This window comes from Trachurus japonicus, chromosome 22, assembly GCF_045865225.1.
Source record: "Trachurus japonicus isolate A0001 chromosome 22, Traja_1.0".
Taxonomy (NCBI): Eukaryota; Metazoa; Chordata; class Actinopteri; order Carangiformes; family Carangidae; genus Trachurus; species Trachurus japonicus.
The window spans coordinates 6,384,467-6,411,530 of record NC_140928.1 but is presented as its reverse complement, the minus strand read 5'-3'; the positions used below and the strand labels follow the sequence as shown (position 1 = coordinate 6,411,530).

Below are 27,064 nucleotides of genomic sequence, written 5' to 3'. Positions count from 1 at the left end.
CACTTAGTAAATAGTGCATTTGTCTGGGACTATTTAATTGGCAGATTGATACACTTTTTAAAGGTCTACTGAGTATTAACAACTGTGTATGTGGTATTGACTCAGAATAAACTACAATGTGTGTGTGTGTGATGTGTGTGTGCGAACATATGAAAGAACATATCTCCCAGTTGCAGCTGTGTGACTCATCGATGTGTTTGTGATAGTTGTTTTTTTTTATTCGGACGATAGCGGAGCTCTGAGGCTCATAGGAATAAGACACATCAGACCTTGGACACACAGACAATAATAATAACACATCGGGATCAGATCGGTGTTGCTTTAAAAATGTGTCGGTGTGAAGAAAAATATAAAATATCACCAGATTTACACTTACACTAAAAGCACAAAGTGCAGTAAATGTTTATTAGTAAAGCTGCATTAGCGCTCGTCGTTGTGTCTGTTAATGGCCACTAGGGGGCGGATACTATAATGAAACTGAATTATGTTTAATTATTGATCCAGGAGGTCCTTCACATGGTGCACAGGGTTTTTTTCCATGTAAACACCAGCGCTAAACGACTAACGAAGGCCTGATCACGGCTCGTACTCAGTTTTATTTATTTATAACCATCCCTCACACCGACAATTACTGCGTGAAAAGAATAGCAAATAACGGGTTTCTCATTTCAAAAATGAAAATTGCTCCCTGCAGGGCCTGTTACTGTTGCCCAGATCCACCTCAGTGATCACTGACTTCTTCTTCTTCTCTGTTTTGCTCTCTCTCTCCCCTGCAGAGGCGCCTCCCTCTGGGATGTCCAAGAATGGATACTTCTTTCAAGAAATGGGTGAGTCTGAGTCACCGTCAGGACAGTGAATGCACCATCCGTGCGCTTAATTTTTCGACATTAAGCCGGTCCCCCCCACCCCCCGATGCAAAAACAAAGCAAATCACAATAAATAATCAAAGCGCTGGAAGACGCAGCGTGAACTAAACTGCAAATGCAGCTGCAGCGATGGAGGAGGAGGTAGGTGGAGGAGGAATTCTTCATTTGAACTGCCGCCGATAAATATTAGTGGTAGTACTGTACATCCATAATAGTGGAAGATGTGACTTAAAGATTAGAGCTGCGGCACAGACTCAGACGACTCTCCCAGCCCTCACACCCCACTGCATTTGGATATAAATAATGAACTTTGCTCCGGCTGTTATGATAACGGCAGTTTCATTACCTTCAAGCCAAGGAGAAGCACCCAATTAGTATGTGCAGCACAAGCAGTCAGGACAGAATATGCTCGCGTTGGTCTCTCCCAGCCAATTATTCCCCCTTCCTGCAACACACCAATTCACCCAGCAGATTCACTGACGGCCCCCCGCCGCCGCCGCCGCCGCTGCAGCCCCCACATCACCGTCGTCTTTATTAGGCAACCTTTTATCAGGATATAAACGCAATTACATTATTGTGGGGTAAGTAAGCATTATCCACCGTTGTGATCTCAGAGGTTCATTAGTGAACGTCGGATGGACACACGCTCCTCCTCCTCTTCCTCCTCCAAGGAACTCGGTGACCAAACTCTGCGAACAAGGTGACATGGGAAATATTATTTGTCGCACTTGTCGAGCAGGTGAAGTGGTCCTGTGTCTGTGTCACCGTGTCCTTCGCTACGTGTTGATGGTCGATGTGTCACAGAGACATGTCGACTATTAACGCGCTCATTTAGTGTCAGACTGAATCTGAGTAGAAAGAAAAAAAAAATGACAGAAACATTTGAACGTGTGCAGAAGAGGAATCTCAAACATCCCTTGTCCCGAGGTGGCTGAACAGGTTGTTATGCAGGTAAATATGTGGGTTTTTAGGAAGCTTAGCGTCTGTATTATTTGTATTAATGGAGCTGGTTCATTAGTTTCAGGTAAGACGAGGTCACCTCGGATTTAAAACCCTGTAATTCAGCTGTAATCATCAATTTAGAACCTGGAAATGTCCACACGGTGTAAGACGACACGACGTGACCTTCATCTTTAAAGCTGGAGAGGATTTGATTACTCATGAAAGTCCATTAATGTTCCTGTCTAAAGCTTTAAAACCAGTTGAAACTTGTGCTGAAACCAATTAACAGAGCTGCAGCAAAATTATTCTGAACTCGTTTAATTACGTTTTCTGTTTCCAGCTTCTTTAATTTGGGCGTTTTCTGATTTTGTATATTTTTGTAAATAGAATATCTTAAGTTTTTTGAAATGAAGAAGAAAAATGTTAATTTACTAAATGTTTTCTCAGTCGATCTATTAAAATGTTGCTGTTATGATATCAGGATATTGTGGAAAAACACCTAAAAATGGTAAATTTACTCTGAATCGACATGTTGTGGTCACGTTTTACATTCGTGCAAACAATTAACCGACCATCAGAGCAGGTGCTGGTTTTTATCATCAGTTGAGACGCTGTCTTAAGACCTACTGTTGAATTTTATAGACAAATTAATCAGAACAATAATCAGCGGATTAAACCATCTCACCTCTTGTGGGTGAAGGCAGACGTGCACCTGAGAGGACGAAGCCTGAAAGTGAAAACATCTTTAATGAAGAGCTGCGGCTGTTTGTTGTGTTCATGCTGCTGCTGCGGCTGGAAACACGTCAGTCAGTCACTCAGTGTTTTTTTTTATTTTATTTATTTTTTATATCAAACCATCTCGGCCTGCGTCGCTTCGATCAGATCCGTGCACTCGTCTTCACTGGTTCGGGAGCTCGTCTGAATTCAAATGACGCAGGATTGATTTCATTTATTGTTCAAATCACATTGTGGAAAAAGGATCCAGACTGTTTTAAATCCAATCTGCGTTGAATGTAACTGTTCAATAGAAGATGGATATCGATTAATAAGTAGCAAACATTTCAACACTTTTCTAAAATTGATACCGTCGTGGGTTTGTTCCTCTTCCTCCTCCTCTTCTTCCTCTTTCTCTTCCTCTTCCTCCTGCTGCCGCCGCCACCGTCGCCACTGCTCTCCCTCCCTCTCTCTCCCAAGGTGATTTGAAAGTCAGAGCCCAGCCGGTGAGTCTGAGGCACAGAGGGATGCAGGCGAGGTGACGACACAGAGAGGTTCAAATAATGTCAAGTGCTGAGGGATGATCCTGATGCAAGACAAACTAAATGAACTGAAATTGGGGGGGTGTGGGGGGGGGGTCCTCCTCCTCCTCCTCGTAGATAAGGTCAGCCGATAAAGAGCACGAGTATGAGATATTGTCCTCGTCGCATCAAACCCGATCGCCAGATGATGATATTTGGGAGCTCACTAGTTACTGTAGGATTGGATTTGAGGGGCTGCTGTGTCAGGAAGAGGAGGAGGAGGGGGGGGGGGTTGGTTGGTTGGTGAGGGGGGGGGTTTGCAGGATGAGTCATACAAACAGGCTCCAGGCTCAGTCCTGTGATGCTGCCTTTACCGAAACGAAATCCCGACAATTACGCACCAAAACAAAAACCTGGCTGCATCTACCTGCTGATTCATGAAAGACGCGTCTCCACGGTGAAACGACCACTAACAGACTTCATGTCTCCGTTTTACTCTGACAGACGACACAGAGAACATCTGGTGGTCAAATTTGCTGAAATGTTTTATTGAACTTCAGAGTTTAGAGTTATATTACTTACGGATTTTGGAGGTTAATGGTCAAAGGTCAAAGGTCAAGGTCACTGTGAGCTTACATCTGCCCCCTTCAGAATCAGAATGCCTTTATTTGTCATTATACTCTCTGTATAACGAAATTAATAAAAATACAATATAAAAACACTTTCAATAATATAAAGATAAATAGATAAAAATAAATATGCACAGTATATTGCACAGCGAATTGTGTATATTGCACAGTACGTTGAGGTAGTTGGGTATATTGCAATATATATTGAGGTAGTCCGGGTGTGTCTGTGTGTGTCAGTGCATGTGTGAGTTCCTTCTTCTTGTGAATGCAATATATGTATGTGTATATTTGCCCATACTGTAACTCAAGAACATTTAATTGTGGCAACAGTTCACATGAATGTCTACGAAGATAAAATGATGATGTAATGACATTTTATTACCCAGAAGGTCAAAGGTCCAACCTGCAAAAACACTTTTCTGGTCGTTACTCACCGCTGTGGATCAGGAAACAGAGGCCGATTGGACATAATTCACATTCGGTCGATACTGATCCTGAATCTGTGGTGACTGAAGACGTGTGTGAAGCAGAATTTGTAGCTTCAGTGCAGCAGAATTTGTATTTGAAGTGTTTTCTACTTTCACAGCCACAAGTTTGAGCTCTGTCCTGTTTCCATTTTACCAAAGAATATGATGTCATTTTCACTGTGAGCTGAATATTGGCAAGGCAGTTTTATTTGTATAGCCCGTTTTTACAAACAGTTTGTCTCAAAGGGGCTTTACATAGCATCATAACAACATCCTCTGCCCTTAGACCCTCACATCGACTGAGGAAAAACTCCACCAATGCTCACCAATATGTAAAATATTAGATCAAAATATTTATATTACATTTTAATTTTTCAAAGTAGGCCTACATTGTCTACCATGTTGCAGGGTCTTTCTTTGAACATGTCAAACTGCTTTTCATTTTCATTTTAACGTGGCCATAAACCGCCTTACAAGTGAATGAAAGTGAAAATGCAAATTGGAAATTCTGAAGAATTTTAAATGCTATTTACAAATTATATTATGATTTAAATGAAGTTCTCCATAGGCTTCCGTATTGTGTCAGCACCAGGTGTTTATTTGCAGCGACAGGTTGGTTCATTCACTGTCAGATGAGTTTTTACAATCTGATGAGTCGAGGTAAATGCAAGAATCATGCACAGTCAGCGAATGTTGAAATTTTTGGGGACTTGGTGATCGTAAAAGTTAAAAGTTTTCTGCGCTGGCCCCGGGGGGCCACCGAGGTCCAGGAGGTGACCCTGTGCTGTTGTGTCCCCAGAGCAGCGGGAGGCGGAGCAGGAGGAGGGCAGCGAGGGCCGAGAGGAGGGACAGGACTCGCCGATCGCCTGCGGAGATGACATCCACCTCTACGACAACCAGATCAGCCCTGGGCCAGGTCAGTGCACAGAGGAACGGAGAGAGTAGAGTGTGTGGTGGGGGATAAAAATAAAAGGAAAGAAAAATTGTGCTGGAGAAGTGATTGAAAAGGGAGGAGAGACGGGAGAAAAGGTGAAAGATAAAAGAGAGACGAGAGGAAAAAAGGGATTTACTTGCAAAAAAAAGAAATTAAAGGTCAAGACATTTTTATGCAAACTTTTTTTTCTGTCTTTTCAAATGCTCAAGTTTAAAGCATCAGACAAAATGAGCAACAACAGTGGTGCATTCAAGTTCTTAAGTGGCCTTTTAGGGCTGAGTTAGTTAACAATGTGAGTTAGTGTCAGTCACATTGTTCATCTCTGTGCAGCCTCCAACTTTACCTCATTATAATTGAGAGTGTGTGTCACTATGAGCTTTGCCTGGATTTAAAACAAAAATACAAACAAACGCATTTTAAAGCAGCAGCTGGTTGCGGCTTCTGAATAAACATGGTCTAGTCCAGGGGTACTCAAATACATTTGTCAAAGGGCCAGATTTTTTCTTAACAGACACCTTGGGGGCCGCACATTCAAATAGGCCTAGATTGAAATTAAATTCACCTTTTTCGTCTAATAATTTAAATATTTTTATTTTACTTGTAAGCACAAAATTTTTATTTATACACTTCATGATGTTTTGTATGATATGAAAAATCTTGGCATTATCATATCATCATTTACATATCATGCTGGAGCTTTACACTACTGACTTGTATCCTCAGACATGCCCTGTGATTTTCAACTTAAATATGACCTGACCATCACAGGACATATCTGACTCTGTTCTGAGGATACAAGTCATTGGTCATGAAATGTGTGTTTCTCTTCTATAATACACATTCTACATCTAGGAGGCAACGTCTTTCCACACACGGGCTTCCTTCACCTGTCAAACGAGACAGAGCTCAGTGGGAAACAGTAGGAGAGACACAGGCCGAAGCAGGTCGTGCAGCTGTGCACCGCAGACGTGCACGGAAAAACAATCGCGTCTCATCAAATGCGCGCGGCTACGGCTTTGAGTTGTGAGCGTGCATGACGCGCGGCTACATTGAATGGGTTTGAGCGCGCGCAAAAGACGCTTCATCTGAACGGCCCCCCATGTATGATGCACACACAGTTGAACCAAGACGGCGGTGAAAATCACCCACGGTCTCTGCAGACAGGCAGGGAAAACCCTGCAGTCCAGCCCGCTCCCCAAACACTCGCGCATGGTGATTTGGGTTCTGTATCCCAGTGCAGGGCCTCACAGGCACACACAAACGCTGCGCAAGTGTTTCCATGTCCCAGCGCTTTGACTTACAGGCGCACGGAGCCCGAGAAATACAGTAGCCTATACAGTAATATGTAAACTAGTAGAACTCAGTCGCGGGTCTGATTGGAAGGTTCGGCGGGCCGGATGCGGCCCACGGGCCGCCTATTGAGTACCGCTGGTCTAGTCAATAATCTGCTCTGCGGCGTGATCAATATCCCCAAATCAATCTTTTTGTTCCTTGCACCTCAGCATCTTTTTGGAGATGTTTTATACCATAACATGATGAGGCTTCTTCAAAGGTGTAGGTATCTGTATGTGTGTGTGTGTGTGTGTGTGTGTGTGTGTGTGTGTGCAGCCATGGTGGATCTCAAACTTGTCTGTGCAAGCTATTTTTAGAACAGCGGAGCAGAGCTGTGAGCTGCTCAGAGCTACGCTATGGAGGCTAATGGGATTTCTTGGTTTCCCTCATCAAACTCATCAAATACACAATCCAACAACTCCAAAACGCTCTGGTGGACAAGTTGTGACCTGCACATTCACCACGCTATGAAATAATAACAGAACGTTACCACACAGAGTTGTTGTAGAGGTAAATGCAGAGACTGCTTGCCAAAAAACTGCCCCCGACTGGAAAGTGCATCAGTGGTCTTGCATGAATTTACCTCAAAAACAACTCTGTCTGGTAACGTTCTGTTATTGTCTCATAGCGTGGTGAATGTGCAGGTCACAACTTGTCCACCAGAGCGTTTTGGAGTTGTTGGATTGTGTATTTGATGAGTTTGATGAGGGAAACCAATTAGCCTCCGTAGGTAACGAGGTAGGTAACGAACCTACTGCTATAACTATAGGGATTATGGCAATGGGCCAATTTGCCAAAATGTTGAACTATCCCTTTAAACTAATTTCTCCGGTGCTCTGCCTCTGAGGTCTGAGTCCGTCCGGAGCTGCATGATGGCAGGTGTTGACTTGACAGACGGCTCCTCAGCTGCAGGTGCAGATGATTTTGACCCCGTCACCAGAAACCCCCCGCGCCCCCCCCCCCCCCAAAAAAAAATGGGTCAACAGGTTACCGTTGCCATGGCAACAGTCACAGGTGCAGCACGGGCAGAGAAAGAGAGACAGAAAGAGAGAGAGAGATAGAGAGATGCCCATTTCCCTTTGAATGTGACAGGTGACCACCACGTCTCCATACATAGTAACACTTAACGGCGTCTGACAAGAGAGAGACGGAGCCGGGGACAGAGTTCGAGGACGGAAACGACGTCGGTGTCGGAAATAAGACGCATAAACATAAAGTGTCAGAGCAGAACAGATTATATCCAGAGCTCATTACCATAAATATTGATCTCTGTGCCTCTGATAAGGACACACACCCCCACACCCCTCCACCCGCCTGTCCATTTCTTTATTTGCACTGCACCACTTGTTCATTTTTGTTTCAGTTTTTTATACCAGTGTGACAGACGGCTGATGCTTAGACCTCCGGGCCACGACGTGGAAGCGTATCATTAGACCAGAAAATACAAGAGCTTAAAAAACTTGAAATGAAATCAGCGGCTCCATCAGAATCGTTTGACTTCACTCTCATGCGTGCAGGATCGTAAACTGCAGCACGAAGGCCTTCTTCGCTTAAACATCCATCCCATAGAGCAGCAACTGTGTGCGCCTGGAGGGAGAGAAACTGCTGCACAAAATAACAATAAATTAGTCTAGTTTTACTGAAAACCAAGGCCAGGTGAATCTCCAGCTCTGTCAACAAGCCCCACATCAAACACACACTGACCAATCACTGCTGCTGATGCTGCTGCTGCTGCTGCTACGGTCTCCAGGGTGACGTTCCTCAGATCCTCCCAGTGTGTCCTTGAAATCCTTTAAAGTTTGTGGATTGGAAAAGAAACAGGCGTAAGATGGCATAAATTCACATGGGTCACTGAGAGTACTTGAGTTTTTATATATATATATATATTAGGGCTGGGACGATATGCTTTTCTCCTGATTTGATTCTTCTAAGATTTTTTGGATGGCGATTCGATTTAAATTGCGATTCTACGATATTGCCGATTCTCTCGAATTTCAGTCTGCATTTTTAACATTTATCTGTACACAAATACTGTAGGAGCCTATAAATTAACATACTCCATTATAAAGTGAACTTAAACCCTTTTCAAAACATGTACTCTCTGATTGTAAAAAAGGCTAACAAATGCACATTGCACAATATTTTTAAAAATCAAAACAAAAAAAATCGTTTTTTGAAAAAAGAAATCGATTTAAAAATCGTCAAAAAAGATATTGCGATATTTATGTGAATCGAGTTTTTCTCCCACCCCTAATATATATATATATATATAAATTGTGCAGCATCTTTATAATACTGTATTCTGTATGTTGTATAATGTCGGCCCAGTGGCGGCGTGCCGGCGTCTCTCAGCTCTTTAACTTGTGCATTAGTCTGTTTTGCAGCGCCGTATTAGCGGAGGCAGTCGACCACACAGTCTGCAACAGGGCACAAGTGAGAACAGTTCACACATCCAAGCCTCCCTCTCTCTCTTTAATTATTGTCTTTGAGCCGCTGTAAAGCTGCAAGTTCTCATTATAAAAACTCCTAGTGTCGTAACAAGTAATTAACTTTGATCCGTATCTCCGACTATGTCATGACGAGTCCTTGAATTTTGAGGGAATTGAGCCTGGAAAGTCCTTGGGAAGTCTTTGAATTTTGTGGGATCCCTGAGATTGGGTCTTAAATGTGTGTATACAGAAACATACATAAGTCTCAGCAGTAATCCATAAATACTCTGATGCACAATAATTGTAATGAAAAGCTCAGATTCACACCGTCTCCTTCTTATGCCTCTTCCTCTTATTGTACCACTGAAACCTCAGGGAGTGAAATGTTTGTTCAATAATAATTCAACTTTAAAATCTGCTCCTATTTTGAAAACCTCCTCCATCTAAGTCCCATACACAATAATCACCTTTTCCCCCTCAGCCAGGTTAGACTCTGAATTCATTCTGTGGCAAAGACGAGGCATTCATGTACATAGACTATTTTTGCACAAATTTGGCCTCCCTTGGTCTAGCTTATTTCGATATTTCCAAGTCCGTTGTCTGATTTGTTAAAATCCGCATTCAAGAATTAGTGATTGTATAACCTCTTTTAAAACATGACAGTGGCAAAGACCAGAGCAGAAAAAAAAATCTGCTCCTGAAAAATAACTCAGAAGTCTTTAGTCTAATATTTTATATTATATATTCGTTGGAAAAACAAATGTTAATCAGATTAACACTGTCATGTTACAGCAATTGTAATAATAATGTTAGTTTGTCATTATTACAATGTTTATTTACAAGTTACAGTTGATACAAATCACTATGAAGTTGAATCTCCAACTTCACTGTGGGTGTTATGGGATGAAATTTAAGGAATTTATTAGTTTATGTTGTCATAAATTAGGGATTTATTTCAATATTCAAGTAATCACATTATCTTATGAACAAGAAATTGATTAGTCGCAAATTATACCATAAGAGTGGGAACACAGGCTGAACCAGTGTTCGGCTGTCAGAGAACGTCACTGTCTTTTATATTAATAAAAGGTCAATAACACAAACCAAGTGCAGTTTATTAAACAACCACAAATTAGCTGCTGAAGCTAAATCTGGTACAACCAACTTTGTTTTTGTTTTACACAATTGATCAATGGTATTGTACACTGTCCTGTTTTAAACTAAACAGGAACTTTTACGTCATGCTGCTCTCAATCAACATCCTTAATCATAAAATTCAAAGTTAGAATGAATGTTTTGTCAAGATGGATGGATTTTATTGTTATTGTAAAGAAATGGAACAAAACTTTGCTGGAGCGAACGCGTTAGAAGCAGCATACAAAATATTAATGAAAGAATAAATTATACACACACACACTTAAAACACAAGACTGTGTGTTTGTGTATAATTTATTATTTTATTAATATTTTGTATGCTGCTAACGCGTTCAAGAATCAAACAAGTATTTTGATTATATTTAAGTTTAATGTCACATTTCTTGCACTGCACAGTTTACAACCTAAAGTACTGTATCACAACTGTCACGCTGCAGATAACACCAACTATCATAGCCAAAAACAAAAAAATGTAGACTGATGTGTGAACACCTTCGTCCTCGTGCATCCAATGCTTAGAGATACCAGTACCAACTTCTTGCAGCAGATACATTCAAATCCTCTTTGCGCATTAAACCAACTACACCTGATGACGAGGTATTGATTCACACCTCTGGTCCTTGAGTGCGGGGACAAACCCCTAAACCTGTGTGTGCCACCTCGTCGCTCCCTCTCTACTGTATACAGCTGTAATATGTTGAATTATCGCTGCTGTCATCAGGCAAAACTCTTGCCTGCAGGTGCAGAGTGTTTGTCATGCCTAACAGTGTCTATTCCCAGATTCTCAGTGCATTATTCATTGACAGCACAGCTGAATGTTGATGAGTGTGTTTTGTTTTCGCTCCAGTCTCTGCACCACCCTGAGTCTGAGCCTGTCACATGCATTTGATCCCAGTGTCATTAGCTGTTTGCATTCCCCAGTTCCTGCTTTTAATTTATGTCACAAATTATTATGTTATTCTATTATTCCACATCAGCAGGCCACTGTGCGATACGTCCACCATATCAAATCAATGTAAGACTCTGAACAGGACTTTTAATCACATCCTGTCTGGCTAAATAAGCAGTGGTTTGGAAAACCAAATAGCTCAGTGATTACATCAGACCCAGAGACAGCAGCTCCTACCTAAATCTAATTTCAAAAACATCTGTCTGTTATAATTAATTCATTTCTTCCTCTGTATTTAACAGTGGCTTCTTTCATGAGAAACGTAGTCACGCTTTGGATGCTTTATAATTCTGGTCCCTTGCCAGCCGCGGTTTCTGGGAGAGTATTCAATCTTGACCTTTACGATATTGCGCCTGTTGGATATTTAATTGCACCAAGCTAAAGATACATTTTCTAATGGCTTCCAACAGCTGAGTTATTTAAGAAGCATTTTTTAATCTTTTGTCCCAAATACAAGCTCCGCCTCCAAAGCGAAGCTGCATTTGTATTTTTTGCCACAGTGACATCGACATCCAGAGGAAAATGAGGATTCATCATCAAAACACTGAATTCCTCTTCCTTGTTGTCTCACGTCATGGAGATAGAAAAACATCCTCAAACGTTATAAATGTTATTTTAAATTGTCAAAATTGAGCTTTTCACTCAAAATCTTCATGGCGGCTACGAAGTTCTTCTCTCCAAAAAACAACAACAAAACGCAGGTAGAGAAGTGACAGCAATGTTAGTCTCCTGTGTTAGAATAAAGCAGAAATATGTGACTGACTGGAGCAAGGTGAGAGAGAGAGGGAGAATGTGAGAAGTAACATCAGCGGTAAATGATCCATTCACCATAAAAACACATCAAAACAACTACTGGCAATGTACCATGTCTTTCTAGGTTCATTTTCTTTTCTTTTTTTCAGTTTGTAGTTCAGCTGAAATGCCCAATAAGACAACATAAGTGCTGAAAGTCAAGATTGAACCAGGTAGAAAAAGAGTCTAGATACAAATGAAGTAGGTTTTTAAGTGACTTCAGATAATTATTCAAGAGGAGATCAATCATTATTATCTACAACAACGCTCCTGTTGCTTTGTTTATTTACATGTAAAATCCATTTTATGGTTTCTTCAGGAGTTACAAAATGCACATCAGAAAATGTCACTTATACAAATTAGTTCACCTGCAGCCACCTGTTGTGTTATAGTGTGATCACTGCAAAATGACAATGAGTGGTCAAGTGATAATTAGCCTGCCCATAATAAATGTGAATTACAGTTAAAACGTTGCTTCTTATATTTTTTCTATATTGATCGTATAGACTGGTGACCTTCTGGCCACACTAGCGACTCTAAAGCTAAAATATTTCAACACAGAGCTCCAGGATAAAGCCAAATGAGTTTCCACAAGATAAATTAACATTTTTGATGAAATACAGCAACAACTATTGGATTGTTTGACATTGTTTGAAATTTGGTACAGGTGACAGGTGATTTGGTGACAGTCAAAGATCTCAACACCTGCTCAGTGGACTGGCACAAAATTTTTGTCCAGAAGTTCATGGTTTCCAGATTATAAACACCTAAAATAAAATATTGGCTAAATTAAAATGACATTTGAATCACACATTCATGCCCCCCACATGGTGAAGAATAATAGATCTCATAACTTTTCATCTTTTGCCATAGTAAGCTAAAATGTAGATCAAAGGTTTAGCCCCGGCTGTAGTTTGCAGTCTCAGCACGCTAACACACCAATGGGGGGCAACCGCCATTCCGACATCCCACCAGTCCAACATACAGTAGGTCTTCAACTGTATAAATAAATATAAACACTTAATTTTCTATCAAATGCAGCATGTAACCCACACCAATCTATCATACTAACACGCTAAATGTTAGCCTATTCCTGCTAAACACCAGCTGTCACATGTCACACAGCATCATCCCTGTTGCCTAGGTTTGAGGTTTTTGACCAGTTGCACCATCCGTTAACTGTTTAACTGAGGTGAAACCCAGTCTTAACATTTGGAAGTGTCGCTGTCTGTTAGTGTTATTATCATCACTGCTGCATAAGGAATCTTGGGCAGAAGAGTCGACTCGACCCTTTGCAGACTTCAGCATCCAGTAAAAGAAAGAAAGCCATATTTCCGACTGCATTTGAAGGAGCCTTTATTGTCCGTGTTAAAATGCTGCCCCTGAATTAGCAGAGAGCTCTTAGTATAGTACAAAGTGCTGCTGTGCCTATACTGTATGTACAACCACTGAAGCTGTAGAGTGTTATTGATTATTGATTGATACATACAAATACAGATACGCTACTGGAGGAAGCTGCCGAAATAAGTATCGGTGTATTAGTGGCCACAGGCTCAGATCAAACAAAGTGATGAGTCTCACTGTCAGATGTTAATACAGTGATGCTGTTTGTTTGTCTTCCATGTTTCTTTTCGTTTTTCATGTTTTTTATCTTTTTTTTTTTACATGATCTTGTCCATTCTTCTCTCTTCACAGAACTTTGTCATAAAGCCGTCAAACACTCTCCATAAATAGAATTGATTCTCATGATTATATTTCTGCCAGTGCTGGGCGCACTTCCACTTCAGTTCAATCAATTGGGCTGAATACCGAAGTGGTAAAGTCGAGAGGAAAGACGGACGCCTCTCTCTCTCTCTCTCTCCGTCTGTCTCTGTCTTTCTCTCTGGAAACTTGTCGATTTAGGCTCGGCTCGGACCAAGGTCACTGCTTGACCTTGAAGCCCTCCCCCCAATGAGTGGGGTTTGTTTTTATAAACACAGTTAACTGACTGTAGAGAAACAGACCGACGCACATTCTTCACTTATCATGGGAAGATTTCAGTGTTTAAAGCATGAAGAGCGCAGCAGCAAATGGGTTCTGGTTTCTCCAACTCATCATGCAGACTGTGTTGGTAAACAGGCCAATTCTTCTACGCCAGATTGTATTTTCATACAGAATAGTTTCTTCTGGTCGATAAAAGAGCCTCAGAGTGAGAAGCCAACGTCTAAAATATTCATACATTTGCAAGGACATTCTTGTTTGCCAAGGTCACAGGGGTTTTCTCCAGGCCTCGTAATCCAATCGTGCCTCTGAATTTAAATTCTACTTTTTTTTTTTTTCCATTTCTGCCAAAATATCGCAGGTTGATTTATTTCCAATGATACAGGTGCTGTTTTTAAATGATTGCGACTCTAAATTTGTCAAAGGGATGGTCAAATCTCGACTGTAAACAAAAGCTAAATACGTTAGTTTCCCTCAAAATTAGATAAAGTAACCACTTTACATCCACTTATCCACCTTTTCCCCCTGAGCTCCGAGCTGCTCCGGGTGTGATTGATGAGGAATGTTACTGAGTGAGTACACACAATTGTAAAATATATTTATAGCACCGTGCACTTATTTATATGGCTGCGTTAATTTGACTCGTTCTCTGTTGATACCAATCCTGATTCCCCGACTGAGGATCGACAATTTCCAATCTGATACTGATTTAAAACTTAATAACGTACTGCAAAGAACTTATTTTAATGTGAAGTGAAGTAACATGAGGCGAAGGATTAATGCAGTCGGTAACACTTGAATGAATACACACTTGAATATTCACCTGAGTAATTTATTAACTCTTTGTAGATCTTATGAACCTTTAACATCTCCTAAATTACTGGTTTGTAATTAAACAAAGTTTTCTAAATACTGACTCCATCATTTATTAAGTATGAAAATACCATGATTAGACAAATTATAGATGAGCTTATTGATCCAGAGTTAAACATTTATAACTGTGTTTATACTTTATATGCTAATTAGTATAAATGTAGGAAGATGATATGATTAATTAGGTATTTGATGCTTATTTAATGCTTCATAGTGCGTTAATCATAAAGTTTTACTATGAAGTCTAAAAAACGTCTACAACACACCATAACCCGATGAATTTTTTTGTTAATAACCAATTATTTTGATATAATTATGAATCTGTCAATCTGTTTCTTCCATAAATATGAATTTAAGATGATAAATATGGATTTATCACATCCAGATTATTCAAAATAATCCACTTGATAAAGCCAGTGTTGGTTTTTATTGTGATTTCACTAAGTGACATAACCTGAGCAGTTAAAACATGACAGACAAAGTTTGTATAGATGGTTTTTAGATGTGTTTTTATGCCACAGTTTCACATTTTTCCATATTTCCACCATCAGACCAGTTATTTTTGATCCCAGACTCTTATTCTGTTTCAAACGACGCTGCTGGACCCCGACTCATCGACACGTGACATGAGCCTGTTTGGATACAACATCTCATCTCCCATCACTTGGTCGCTCCGCCTGCAACCATTAATGACTAGAATAATACAACTCTCTCCACTCTGAGATTACGTAACACTTGTATCTGACTGAATATAATAATAATCAACAGTTCCGGTGCCACGTTGATCAAACAAGGAGCAGAGAAACAAGCCGGTGTCACATTTGAACACTTTCTCCCTCCACCCTCTTTAATCCTAAACCCTGAAATTCTCCTGGATTACTTTAAGCCAGACACTATATTGAGACATACAGGGGGCCATTTAGAAAGAGGTGATGGTTGGGAGGAAGAGGGGAGGAAGAGGGGGGACGAGGTAATCTTATATGAATATATGAATATCTCCTTACGGCTGCAGCCTGACAGCAATTAGAGCCGGCGCTCCGTCGCCCCTGTGGGAACGGATCAGCCCAGCAGCCGTGTGCTTTTTGATTGTGAGGCTTTGATGAACCAAATCCACTGCACATGACACGTGCCCCCCTGCCATAGTCTCATCATAGAGAGGTAGAGGCTGGGACTTTCTCTCTCTCTGTCTCTCTGTCTGCCTGCCTGTCTTTCTTTCTCTCTTTCTCTCTTTCTCCCTCCACTGCCTGCAGGGTTTTATGATGGCGAGGTGTTTGGCGTGGCGATCAAAGCCCCTCCACCGTCCTCTCCCTCTCTCTCACTGCAGACTCAAACATCCTTAACATTCACTTGTGGCTGGATTATTGATATTACGATATCCTGGCGCTTTCCTGGGGCTTATTGGCTTGTTAAAGGGGGAGGTGGGGTTGGGGTTGGGTTGGGTTGGGGTGCATTGTGTGTGTGTGTGTGTGTGGGGTGGGGGGGTTTCTTGCGTTTCCATTGCTGGAGGGTGGAGTTAAGCGCTGATTGATTTCCAGACGGAGCCGACACAGTGCATCACGCGGAGCAGAGGAGGAAAGCCCATGGTAACCTAATAACGTCCTCCCCGCAGTAAACTGTGATAACTGCGTTACGTAACGGCGGTGGCGGACTGTTTTATGAGAGTCAGCAGGGTACACTGACAGCCCCCGCTAGTTACGGCACTGAAGAGTGTTGAAAACCTTCAATTCGTCCCCCCACCATGTTATTGTTTTATCATTAAACAAAAAGGTTTTTTCCTCTTTTCCCTTTTCTTTCTTTCTTTCTTTTCCCTTTTTTTTCGCGACACTGGGAAAATCCAGACCTTTGTACTTTTATCTGAACGTTCGCCTCAGCTCCACAGACTTGTGTATTAAAGCCTTATCAGCAGAGAACTTCCAATCCCTGTTCAATGAGAGCATTTAGAGACTCGCCTCTTGACATTTTCATCACTATTAGAAAAAAGGGTCTCAGGCTTTTCCTTTCTTTACAGCCTGAGTGCTTGTTACGTGTGATCTCTTTTTTTTTTTTACCCCTCAGACCTTTCACCATCAGTAATGAATGCCCTGTTGTTTAAAAAAAAAAAAGGAAAAAGCTTTGAAATGCAAATACAGAACATTATAATTACCATGTTACTATAGATTAAAGCATTAAAGCGCTGAGCATTTGAACTTGTAATATTCAGATTTTTACTAAAGAAAATGCTGTTGTATTGTTTGACAACTGAGGTGAACTGAGGTTCAAGGCTGCGTTCAAGACGTGTCTTCATTGTTTCCAGTTTAATAACGGTTAAATAAATGTCCCCAGTTGTTTGTAAATTCACTGGGAGCCAGTTTCAGTTCAATGGTTTGGTTTATCTTGGTGGTTTGAGACTCAAGTGTAAATTTTGCCGTATGATGATAATCCATAATAATAACAAAGAAGTTATACTTGCGGTATCTACAAAGTTTTAAACATTTAGCCTTGATTTTCTATTGTTCTGTTACAGACTCACAAACGCAGGTGGAAATCAGAGGCTCAGATTCATAAAACAGAATAACTGGGGTATACTGCATATGGAAATAACCTAACGCATAATGCAACCCCCTGCAGTTTGGTACAGATATGAAAGAAGTTGAATTTGAGGATAGATACAGCACTATAACGTTGTGCCTCAGTTGCCTCGTCGTACAGTGTATATTGATCATCTTCACCGGGTAAAACTGGTGTATTTCAAAGCAGACTTGGCTCAAATCCACTAAATTGTAGGTACTTGTTTGATCATGATAGATTATTATGAGGTATATTTCCACTGAAGGAACTTTATCCAGGAACCAGGATCTGGTTACAGCTCTGGGGTCACTGATCGACTCCCCAAAAACATCTTTTAGTTGGAGGGTTCCAGTTCCTCCTGCATTTTATTTCACCGATGATATTAAAAAGTCTTCAGCTATGAGCCAACTCCAAGACTAGAAACAAATTTCCCACTGTTTTAATGTCACTTCATTAAGTTCTGGTTGTTTATCAAGTGAGAAAATGACTATTAAGAGTTAAAACTCCAAATATGTCAATTCATCCAAATGTTTTCGCTGCAACCTTTTGTCTCTGTGTCTGAGATCAACTTCTTCTCACCAGTAGTATTACTTCACTTGTGTTTCATTTAGGACAACAGAAGATTTTACACCATCTGTTTTTTTGATGCATTATAGAAAGACGAGGGCAGCTCAGCAGCTGTCACCTCTGGGTTATTAATCACCGTGACCAGGAGAAGAAATGCTAAAACTGATGCAGTGATACGTCCTCGTTTATATGTGTAATCTCTGATTGTGCATCAGAATGAGTATGATGATAATTCGTCAATGTGCTAATTGTCTGTTTTGTGTTGTTTCCACAGATGCCGATGATTCTGGTTGTGTGTTACTGAACACATCACGAAGGGTAAGTGTTAATATTCACTAATTTAAATGCAATGAAGCATCAGTAAGAAACAACAAAAAAGTTAATCTAGCCAGTATGTTTACATTTTAACTGCTCTGATTTATCGACTAGATAAACAAGAACAGCCCATAAAAAGAAGCTGTAAAACAACTTGCTTTTTATCATGGCACTGAAAAAACAAATATAGTGTTAAACTTTGAAAGTGACTTCATTTGAAACTTTTGGATATTTATGATGTTAACTTTAGGGAGTTGAGCAGACAGCAAGTCGAGGTACTGAAGGTTAGATAAGATTTACTGCTGAAGAGTCCACACAATAGCTACAGCCTTCTCAATATGTTTAAATACTAGGGCCGGGACTCGATTAAAAAAATTAATCGAATTAATTAGAGGCTTTGTAATTAATTAATCGCAATTAATCGCATTTTAATCGCATATAAATATTTGACCTGAGAACAGTGAGAAGCATTTTTTTTTCACATGGATTTTAGTATACCATTGAATGACTGAATACATAAGCTTAAGCATTCAAGGTGGTACTTAACCAAGACCAACAGACTAGGGATGCAAATTATCGATTAATTCATTAATCGATATTTGATACAGATTAAATGGTCTTTCCTTCCAATACACTATGATGATTACTGTAGTATTTAACTAGTCTACTTAAATCACAGTAGCATAAACTGATTTGTTGATCTCAGCCTGATGTAAACATTAATAAAACTCAGTAACCAATCACACAGGCAGCTCCATGTTGTCCCTGTGTGATGTTCAGGGACAGGTCAGGACAGTCTGAAGACAGAGCGCTCTGAGGGTGAAGTCCTATCATAATGAGATGAGATGCACCTGTGACAGTGACAGGTCATAGATATAGCGCTGCAGCTGAGCAATTAGCGCGTGTCTGTGTATCTATGTGCAGGCAGATCAGAGATGCTGTTTTTAATAACCATGCTAGCGTTTCACCAGCTCTCATCTCTGCCAGTCAGCCTCTCAAACTGCCGCCTCTCTCGCGTGCGGGCGCACGTGAGGAAAAAAAAAACATTTGAAAAAATTGAAAAAAAAAAAAAATTTTTTTTTTTTTTTTTTTTTTTAGATAAGTGCGATTAAAATGCGTTAATTTTTTTAACGCGTTAATTAATCGTAATTAATGCGTTAAAGTCCCGGCCCTATTAAATACATAATGATAATAATAATAAACTTTATTTATATAGCACTTTTATTAAACAAAGTGCTGTACAGATGAAGTAAATAAGTTGAGATGCTAAACGTGGAGAAAACAGTGGAGAAAACAGTGACAAATAACAACTCATCCAATGAAAATTGAGTAAAAGTAAAATCCTGTGGTGGTGGTTTGGATAAACTGAGAAAAAATTACAATATATAAAAGCCCATCTACATAAAAACAATATAATATAGGTGCACCACTGGTTGCCTAGGGCATTAAAGATATTACAGGGGATTAAATATTTTGTACATGGCAGTGGACACATGATTTTGGTTGATGTGATCATGATTAAAACACTAGTCTCCATTCAACATCTTATATAAAGCTTTATTACAACTTAATCTAGATTATACCCAGGATTCCTGTGTCCTTTAACGTCCAACGCCCCCACAGACTTGAAGTACAGTGATGTTTGAAAAAAAATCAATAAGATATGCTCGACAAGTGAATAACTGTCGCTGTCAGTGTGTTTATGTTTTCATGTCTCTGCTGCCGACGACCGTCTCGTATGTTTTTTAGTTTTAGTGTTTTATCGAAGCCACTGGCACATTTATGACGAATACACAACGAAGCTGCTTCAGCCACGTTGTGTTTTATGTCATTGAGACGTTTTAAATCTGAAAAATTTTAAATGATTGGGACAGAGAAAATCCAGATTACATCAGTATTGATCACATCTGTGGTGGTGACATCGTCTGTCTCAAGCCACACCGATGAGGTTTTTATGTATTTAGCATTTCCAATTTTCCCACGTCGTTCCTTTGCGATTTCAATCAATTACACGAACAAGCACTCAGAGAGAGAGACAGAGAGACCTGTGACCTGTCTGCGTGTTTCCTCCCAAACAAACACAATAGCAGCTGATTTCATTGATTGATTGTCGTGTTAACGTTTAGTCGGGGAGAGGAGGGAGGGGGCGCGAAGATCAGATCACACCAACCTGCCCTGGACAAAAAAGAAAAAGAAAAACAACATATAGGAAAAGATGTACAGAGATCAATCTGAGTGGATTCAGACAGTAGCTTGTTTACTGTAAATGCTTAAAGGGATAGTTCACCCAAAAGACTAAGGGCTGGGAGAATTTTCAGAGTGCTCCGTGCCTTCTCGGAGTTACGGGGGGGTCCGCGCAGCAGTATTTGTCCATATAATGGTTGTGAATGGTGCTCACTTTTCTTCGTCCAAAAAGACACACCAAAAAACATCCAAATACCTCCATAGTGCTCGTCTGTAATGTCCCTCTTGTATTGAAGCCCCGACGTGAGAAATTGTTACGCCGGTGACGCAGGAAGAGCAGTGAACTGAGTCACTGGGAGCTTCCGCTACAAAGAAGCTTAGAATATACTTATTTAATTTTTTTCGGAACAATTTCTCATGTTGGTCTTCAATACAAGAGGGACATTACAGACGAGCAGTATGGAGGTATTTGGATGTTTTTTGGTTTGTCTTTTTGGACGAAGAAAAGTGAGCACCATTCACAACCATTATATGGACAAATACTGCTGCGCGGACCCCCCCCCGAGAACTCCGAGAAGGCACGGAGGACTCTGAAACTTCTCCCAGCCCTTTAGTCGACATGAGGGTGAGTAGATAATGAGTGAAATTTGAATTTTGGGTGAACTATCCTTTTAATCTAACACTGGTCCAGAGGTGAGAAGCTTCCTGTGAGCACCATCAGATGTATCATGGACTCACTAGAGAAGAAACTCTAAATCAGCCGGCAGAGTGTTTTTTCTCTCAGTGACAGGACTTTCAAACAGCTGTAACACGTTCGTCTGCCTCTGGACTCGTCCTGCACACGATGCTGCTGCAGTTTAGATAACCTGCATTTTTATCTCAGGCTTTCCAGGGGTAGACGAGACAAGAGAGAATTACAGTAAACAAGCCTGCTGGTGATGGAGGCGTGCACACGTCTTTTCAGAGTCTGCCTGAAAAAGAGAGAGAGAGGGAGTGGGGGGAAGTGTGGGAATATTCACTCTGAGATGATAAGACGATCTCCGTGCTCCGAATGGATGTGGATTCAAATTCAAATTGGTCTAAAATCTGAAAAACTGAACTGATGCAACATTTGTCTCTCTCTGGGTTGAACGATGTGGGAAATTTATCTAATTGCATTTTGTTTTATTGCAATTTAATATTTGATATTTTTTTATGTTCCTTATCTTCTGTGTAAAATTCAACAAACAAAAGCAACTCGTTTTATATTACGACACAATGTTCGATTATTTTTTGTTTTTAGATATTTTTGGAGGCATGTTTTTTTGCCTTTAAAGCCCCTACGAGGAACTTTAAACTGGATATGCAAGTCTCTGGTTTCTGCTGATGTCTCTGTGTGACCTGCAACAGGAAATGAGCCCATCGGTGTGAAGACAAGCTGATTCTAAATGGTGAAACTGGGAATGTCCTGCTAGAGCCTGTTCTAAAGTATTTTGAATACATTTCCAAAGTAATTTGCCTAAAACTGCTCACAAAACAGTTATAGTCTAGAGCCTGACGCGCGAGCCAGATAAACGTCTTTACGACAATACGCGCTAGAGCTCATGGGAAATGCAGTCTCCATTCCGACAAAACGCTACCGCTTTTGGCTACAGGGACCGCCAAGATCAACACAAACAAGTTCCTTGTACATGTAGGGGCTTTAAAGAGGAACTACCGGTATGCATGATTTTCACCTTAATTAAACAGCTTCAGGGATAGTTCAACATTTTGGCAAATTGGCCCATTGCCATAATCGCTATAGTCATAGCAGTAGGTTCGTTACCTTTAATTGTCGGTGCAAGCTATTTTTAGAACGGCGGAACAGAGCCGCGAGCTGCTCAGAGCTACGCTACGGAGGCTCATGGGATTTCTTGGTTTCCCTCATCAAACAAATCAAATACACAATCCAACAACTCCAAGTTGTGACCTGCACATTCACCACGCTATGAGATAATAATGGAACGTTACCAGACAGAGTTGTTTCAGAGGTAAATTCATGCAAAACCGCTGATGCGCGTTCCCGTCGGGGGCGGTTTTTCGGCAAGCAGTCTCTGTATTTGCCTGGAAAACAACTCATAACGTTGCATTATTAGTTGACACTAAAGTTTTTGTAGGCCAATGCACAACAGGAAACAGTGCAGCGTTGTTTCCTCATCTTTTCACCGACATTGCAGCCAGTGACGTTACAAATACATGTTTTATCATATCGTGGTAAAGTGATACTAATGCAATTAATTGTCGTCGCCACTTACCTGCAGTAAATTCAGTGAAGGACTTCGACCTTTCTGCAGGGTTGATTCTTAAAAAGTAGAAATAAACTCACAGATTTCCAGCTCTCTCTCTCTCTGTCTCTCTCTCTCTCCACTGTTGAAGGAGTTTTCAGAGCAGCACCCAGAGGGCACTGGTTTAAACCGGTGACCAAGGCTGTCAAGAGCCCGGCTTCTTCTTCCCGAGCGCGAGCGAGTCTTTCAGAGATTCACTTTGTTGTGCCGTGTTCTTGCCAACAGCTTGCCTGGTTCTCTTTTACTAATCTCCCCGTTCTGAATTACAGTTCTGTTTGTTTGCTCTCTCCTTCTGTTTTTTATCACTGTCACATGCTCACATACAGAAACTTCCCCCCGCCAAGAATTTTGTCATGGATCTGTTTATTTGGTTTGCTCTATATTTAGACCTAATTTTGATATGGTTTTTGTTTCTGCAACAGCTGTGCACTTTTCATCTTCTATATTAACAACTCTAGAAATCTCCGTCCTTCACATACGGAGCTAAAGACCACACATTTAGCGTTTAGAGCCTGTGTGTGTGTGTTTGACTGGGAATAAATCTCAATCAATGCCAAACGAGTTCAGTTTATCCTTAACCTTTTAATGACTGGAGGTTGAAAGACCCTCACACCTAAAGCTTCGACAGATTCATGCAAACAAAAACCCAAATCACATTTATTTATAGAGCTCCACACACAAATAACTCAAGAGACTGGAGACGTGGCCCCCGCTGCTCGGGTCTTGTTCTGTTTAAAAAAAAAAAAAGAACAGCAGGGAATCCACTCAGCTTCAGGATTTCTGTCAATCACACGATCAATTAAATCGAAGCCTGGTGGATTTCTGAGCTCTTAATCGAGCTGTGTTCATCTCTCTCTGTTCGCACGGTGATTCAGGTCGTTCTTCGACGCCGGCCGCCGCCATTCTGACGGACTCTAGAGGGGTGAGATGTGTTTGGACGGCACTATTTGACTCGGTGGGAGTGTTATGTGGAAGGATACCATAAGGTCAAAGCTGTAGGGCGCGGCGCTTGTGGCGTCGCCCCAATCAGAGGTTTCCAGGTAGAAAACGATTCCTGCTCTGCAGCCACGGAAATCTCCAGATCTTTAACCTTTGCATCGGAGGTTTTGTCGCTCGGTTCCAGACCTCTGAGTCTGCTGCAGCCGCCTCTCCCAATTTTATTCTGCGATTCACGCCGTTGCCCGCCGACAGCTGTTTGAGCCGGTGGGATAAAGAGTTAATCAAAACAGAGCGTCGTAGGCACTGACTGGGAATGGCGGCGTCATCTCCCTGCACGGCTCGTTAGCCACGTAGCTGCAGCAGAGAAACTGTGAAAAACACTGTGACGAAGCAACAAAGACGAAAATATTTGGAAAAAATTCTTTGTTAACCAAAATCTGATTTAATCCCTCCCGTTTCTGCAAAGTTTACAGAGATAGACAGTATTGTCCCAAATAAAACATGAATTGAATTTCTGTTAATAATAGCACAAACTAACACTGGTTAGCAGAATAAATGTTAATTCCCTACGTGCAATAGCACAGTGGTGTAAATACGACTAGTTTAGAGGTACATGTGGAACACTCGTTTTCTCAATAGACCGAATCCTGGCATCGTTACAACCACACACTCATCTGAAGTGAGTGAGTCTCGCGCCTCTGCAGAAACTGGGCTGGCTGCATTTTAACAATGTGTTTTAATTACACTGATTGCTGTGATTAGCTCTGACATCCCTGAGTAAAAACATCTAGTCCCAATTCAATCCTCTCTCTCTCTCTCTCTTTCCACGCAGTATGTGAAGCTGATGAACTTCGAGGAGGAGGTCCGGGCGCACCGGGACCTGGACGGCTTCCTGGCCCGGGCCAGCATCCTGCTGGACGAGACGGCCGCCTCGCTGGACGACGTCCTGAAGCGGATGCTGCACCACGTGGGCCAGGACAGCCACGCCATGGAGCCCGGCATCAACTTCGAGGAGGTGATGAGCATGCTTTTCACAGACGCGGGCGCCCAGGAGGTGAACGGTAAGCAGCACGTTGCAGAATGTGTGAAATATACTGTCAACCCACACACGCAAAACACAAGTTTGTACCATCTGTGCCTGCTCACAGTCGCACCGGGAGCCGACGATCTTTGACTCCTGACGTGAAAACACTTCACAAGAACGGATCCCGACGCTTTTAAGACCCACAGAAGAGTTTGTGATGTTTGAACCGAGGCTCGTCCGCTCGCCCTCCCCCTCCCCACCTTCCCCCCAGGGTCTTTGTTAAGAGGACGCGAATAAAGCTCAATGTGCCGGGTCGCCTTGGCAACCGTTGACAAGTGCAGGCATCAAACGTTTCCCCTGGAAAAAAAAACAAAACTGTCAGGAGGTTATCCTGCGCTGCGAATACACAAATGCACAAACTTGATGAAGAACAACACAGCTGGTGATCAGAACAAACACGGCCGTGCTCAGCTGTGCTGCAGCGTTTCTCTCACACGATTGAAAACGTTGATGTCGAAGATGTTTTTGTGTTGGTTTTTTTATTGTGTCTCCCTGCTGCAGCAGCCAGGTGCCGTTTTAAAGGAAGCAGAATGTTAAATCGGCGAAACATTTTAATGTCGTGTTTTTTTAGGGAAACAGAGGGTTTTGTTATTGATTCCTGCAGCCCTGTCAGAAACTCCAGCGATATTCATTATTTTTGAAATAGGTTCTGCTCGCAGACGCATGAGCTGCATACACATTAATCTTCCTATTTGGACCTCTTCCCCTGTCACATTAGCCGGGTCCCTTCAGAACAGGTCCTCTTTGGCTGAGTAGGAGCAAAGCCTCTTGGTTAAGGCGAATCTCCTCAGCCCATTAGAGCAGGAGAAATCCGCCCTCTTACATAACAGTGTGCAGCCATTGTTGAAGCCCGACTCTGCCACAAGCTGCACTGAACGCCGCATTTACACAGAAGAAGTAGTTATTTGGCAAATCAGACTTTTTGCTTTGCTTTCCCTCCAGTTAATGTCACAAAGAATGTTTTTCATATTTCCCAGGCTGTGAAATGTTGAAACCCATCGTAAATGAGGGGATTTTTTTTTTCTTTGAAGGGGGGGAGAATAGTAGCGGCTCATCCCTTTCAAAAGGAGATAGATGAAGAGTCTGGAGCTAAATCCGAGCCCTCCGGAGAGACTCACGGTGGCCCGACACCTCTCTGTGGGCTCGGACTTTAATCTGTCGCCCATCTGGACGTGTCCGTACAGTGTTTTCCTGTCTGCCGAGGCCGGTCGGTGTCCTGCACAGTTGTTGATGGTTAGTCAGAGGTGGGTGGTGTGTGTGAGAGCTCGGTCCTGCACAGCCGCCTCTGACAGATCGGCGAGGTGATAATTGACTTCTGTCATCGATCACTCACTTAGCTTTTCAAATGGCTCTCTGAGACTCTCAAGCTGTGGTGGCTGCTGCTACTTGACTCTTTCTCTCCCAGAATACCCCATGAAGAGGCAGAGGAAGAGGGTGCTTCTTCGTCTTCTTCCTTTTTAAAAAAAATTTATATCGTTCTTTGCGGCTGCCATCTTAACAAAAAGGCTTCCCGTGCAGTTTGGAAATGAATCTGAGCTTTCACTGAATTTCAAAGTCTCACATAAAGCAAGACTGAATCATTAAGGAAAATACCTATTTACTAATTAACATACACTGTGTCTTTAAACCAGCAACATACAGTAATATTTTTTTTAATATTGCACATATTGTGGAGGAAGAAAGGCAGCGTTTTTAAAATCAGCTGAAACTTGTGTCATCACTCCTGGGAAATTAATTAGTTGCACCAGAAGGAACGGGATAATAGTAGATGAGAATTGGGCGATAATTAATTTGTGCTGAGGATGAATGATGTAACAATCGTACAATTATGCAACAAATTAAGACCTAAGCAAAGATTTTACAGTTTGAAACATGCAAATGAGTAAAAACAGCAGCAGCACCGTGGTGTTTAAACAGAGATGTAACATAAAGAAATATTTACAGAGAAAGATACAAGTGGATATGAAGAAGGTATTTTAGACAGTCACATGGATTTTAGTGAACTGTGGCTATACAACCCTCTCACTCTACTCAACAGACAGTTCTTGTCTTACAATAAGTATAAAATATCAATAAATGCCAGTTTCTTTGCACAATGCACTGAGCTGTGTCCTTCGTTTGCTCCATTGGAGTGCAGTCAGCCATTATATTGGAAACTAAGAATATTAAAGCAGAAGTAAGTGATATATTTGAGTTAATATAAGTCTTAAATAGTTATATCTTCCGACAGCAATCACTTACATAGAGTGTTTGGACCGAAACACGGGTCTGTCAGTCCCTCTGCTCTGCTCTGAGCCGAAGAGAAAACATTTATCGTATCCTACAGTTTTTATCCAATGAGGAGAGAGAACGGCATGCAGGGCTGTGCGTGCAGCCAAGGAACGCCGTGAATGTGGCGACGTAGGGACGAGGACTGTCATGGTGCGTTCAAGGAAACTCGTATTTTTCCGACCGTGAAGTGGTACCAGTTCGATCTGGTACGAGTTCACCGGTCGGAAGTTACGAGTGGCCGTTATAGTGACTTTCACCGGTAAAACAGGTC

General features: G+C 41.5%; 1 protein-coding gene across 7 annotated transcripts in view; it reads left to right on the top strand.

The window, feature by feature from the left end:
* slc4a11 (solute carrier family 4 member 11) overlaps window positions 1–27,064 on the top strand; it is a 128,722-nt gene that overhangs the window by 57,453 nt on the left and 44,205 nt on the right. For 4 of the 7 annotated variants that reach the window (XM_085766760.1, XM_085766762.1, XM_085766763.1 and 1 more), the window contains 4 exons: window positions 777–827; window positions 4,939–5,055; window positions 17,972–18,015; window positions 24,271–24,499. In XM_085766760.1, the coding sequence (XP_085622886.1) occupies window positions 777–827; window positions 4,939–5,055; window positions 17,972–18,015; window positions 24,271–24,499 (441 nt within the window). The remainder of the gene's footprint in view (window positions 1–776; window positions 828–4,938; window positions 5,056–17,971; window positions 18,016–24,270; window positions 24,500–27,064) is intronic. The other 3 variants (XM_085766765.1, XM_085766766.1, XM_085766764.1) reach the window with 1 other exon arrangement.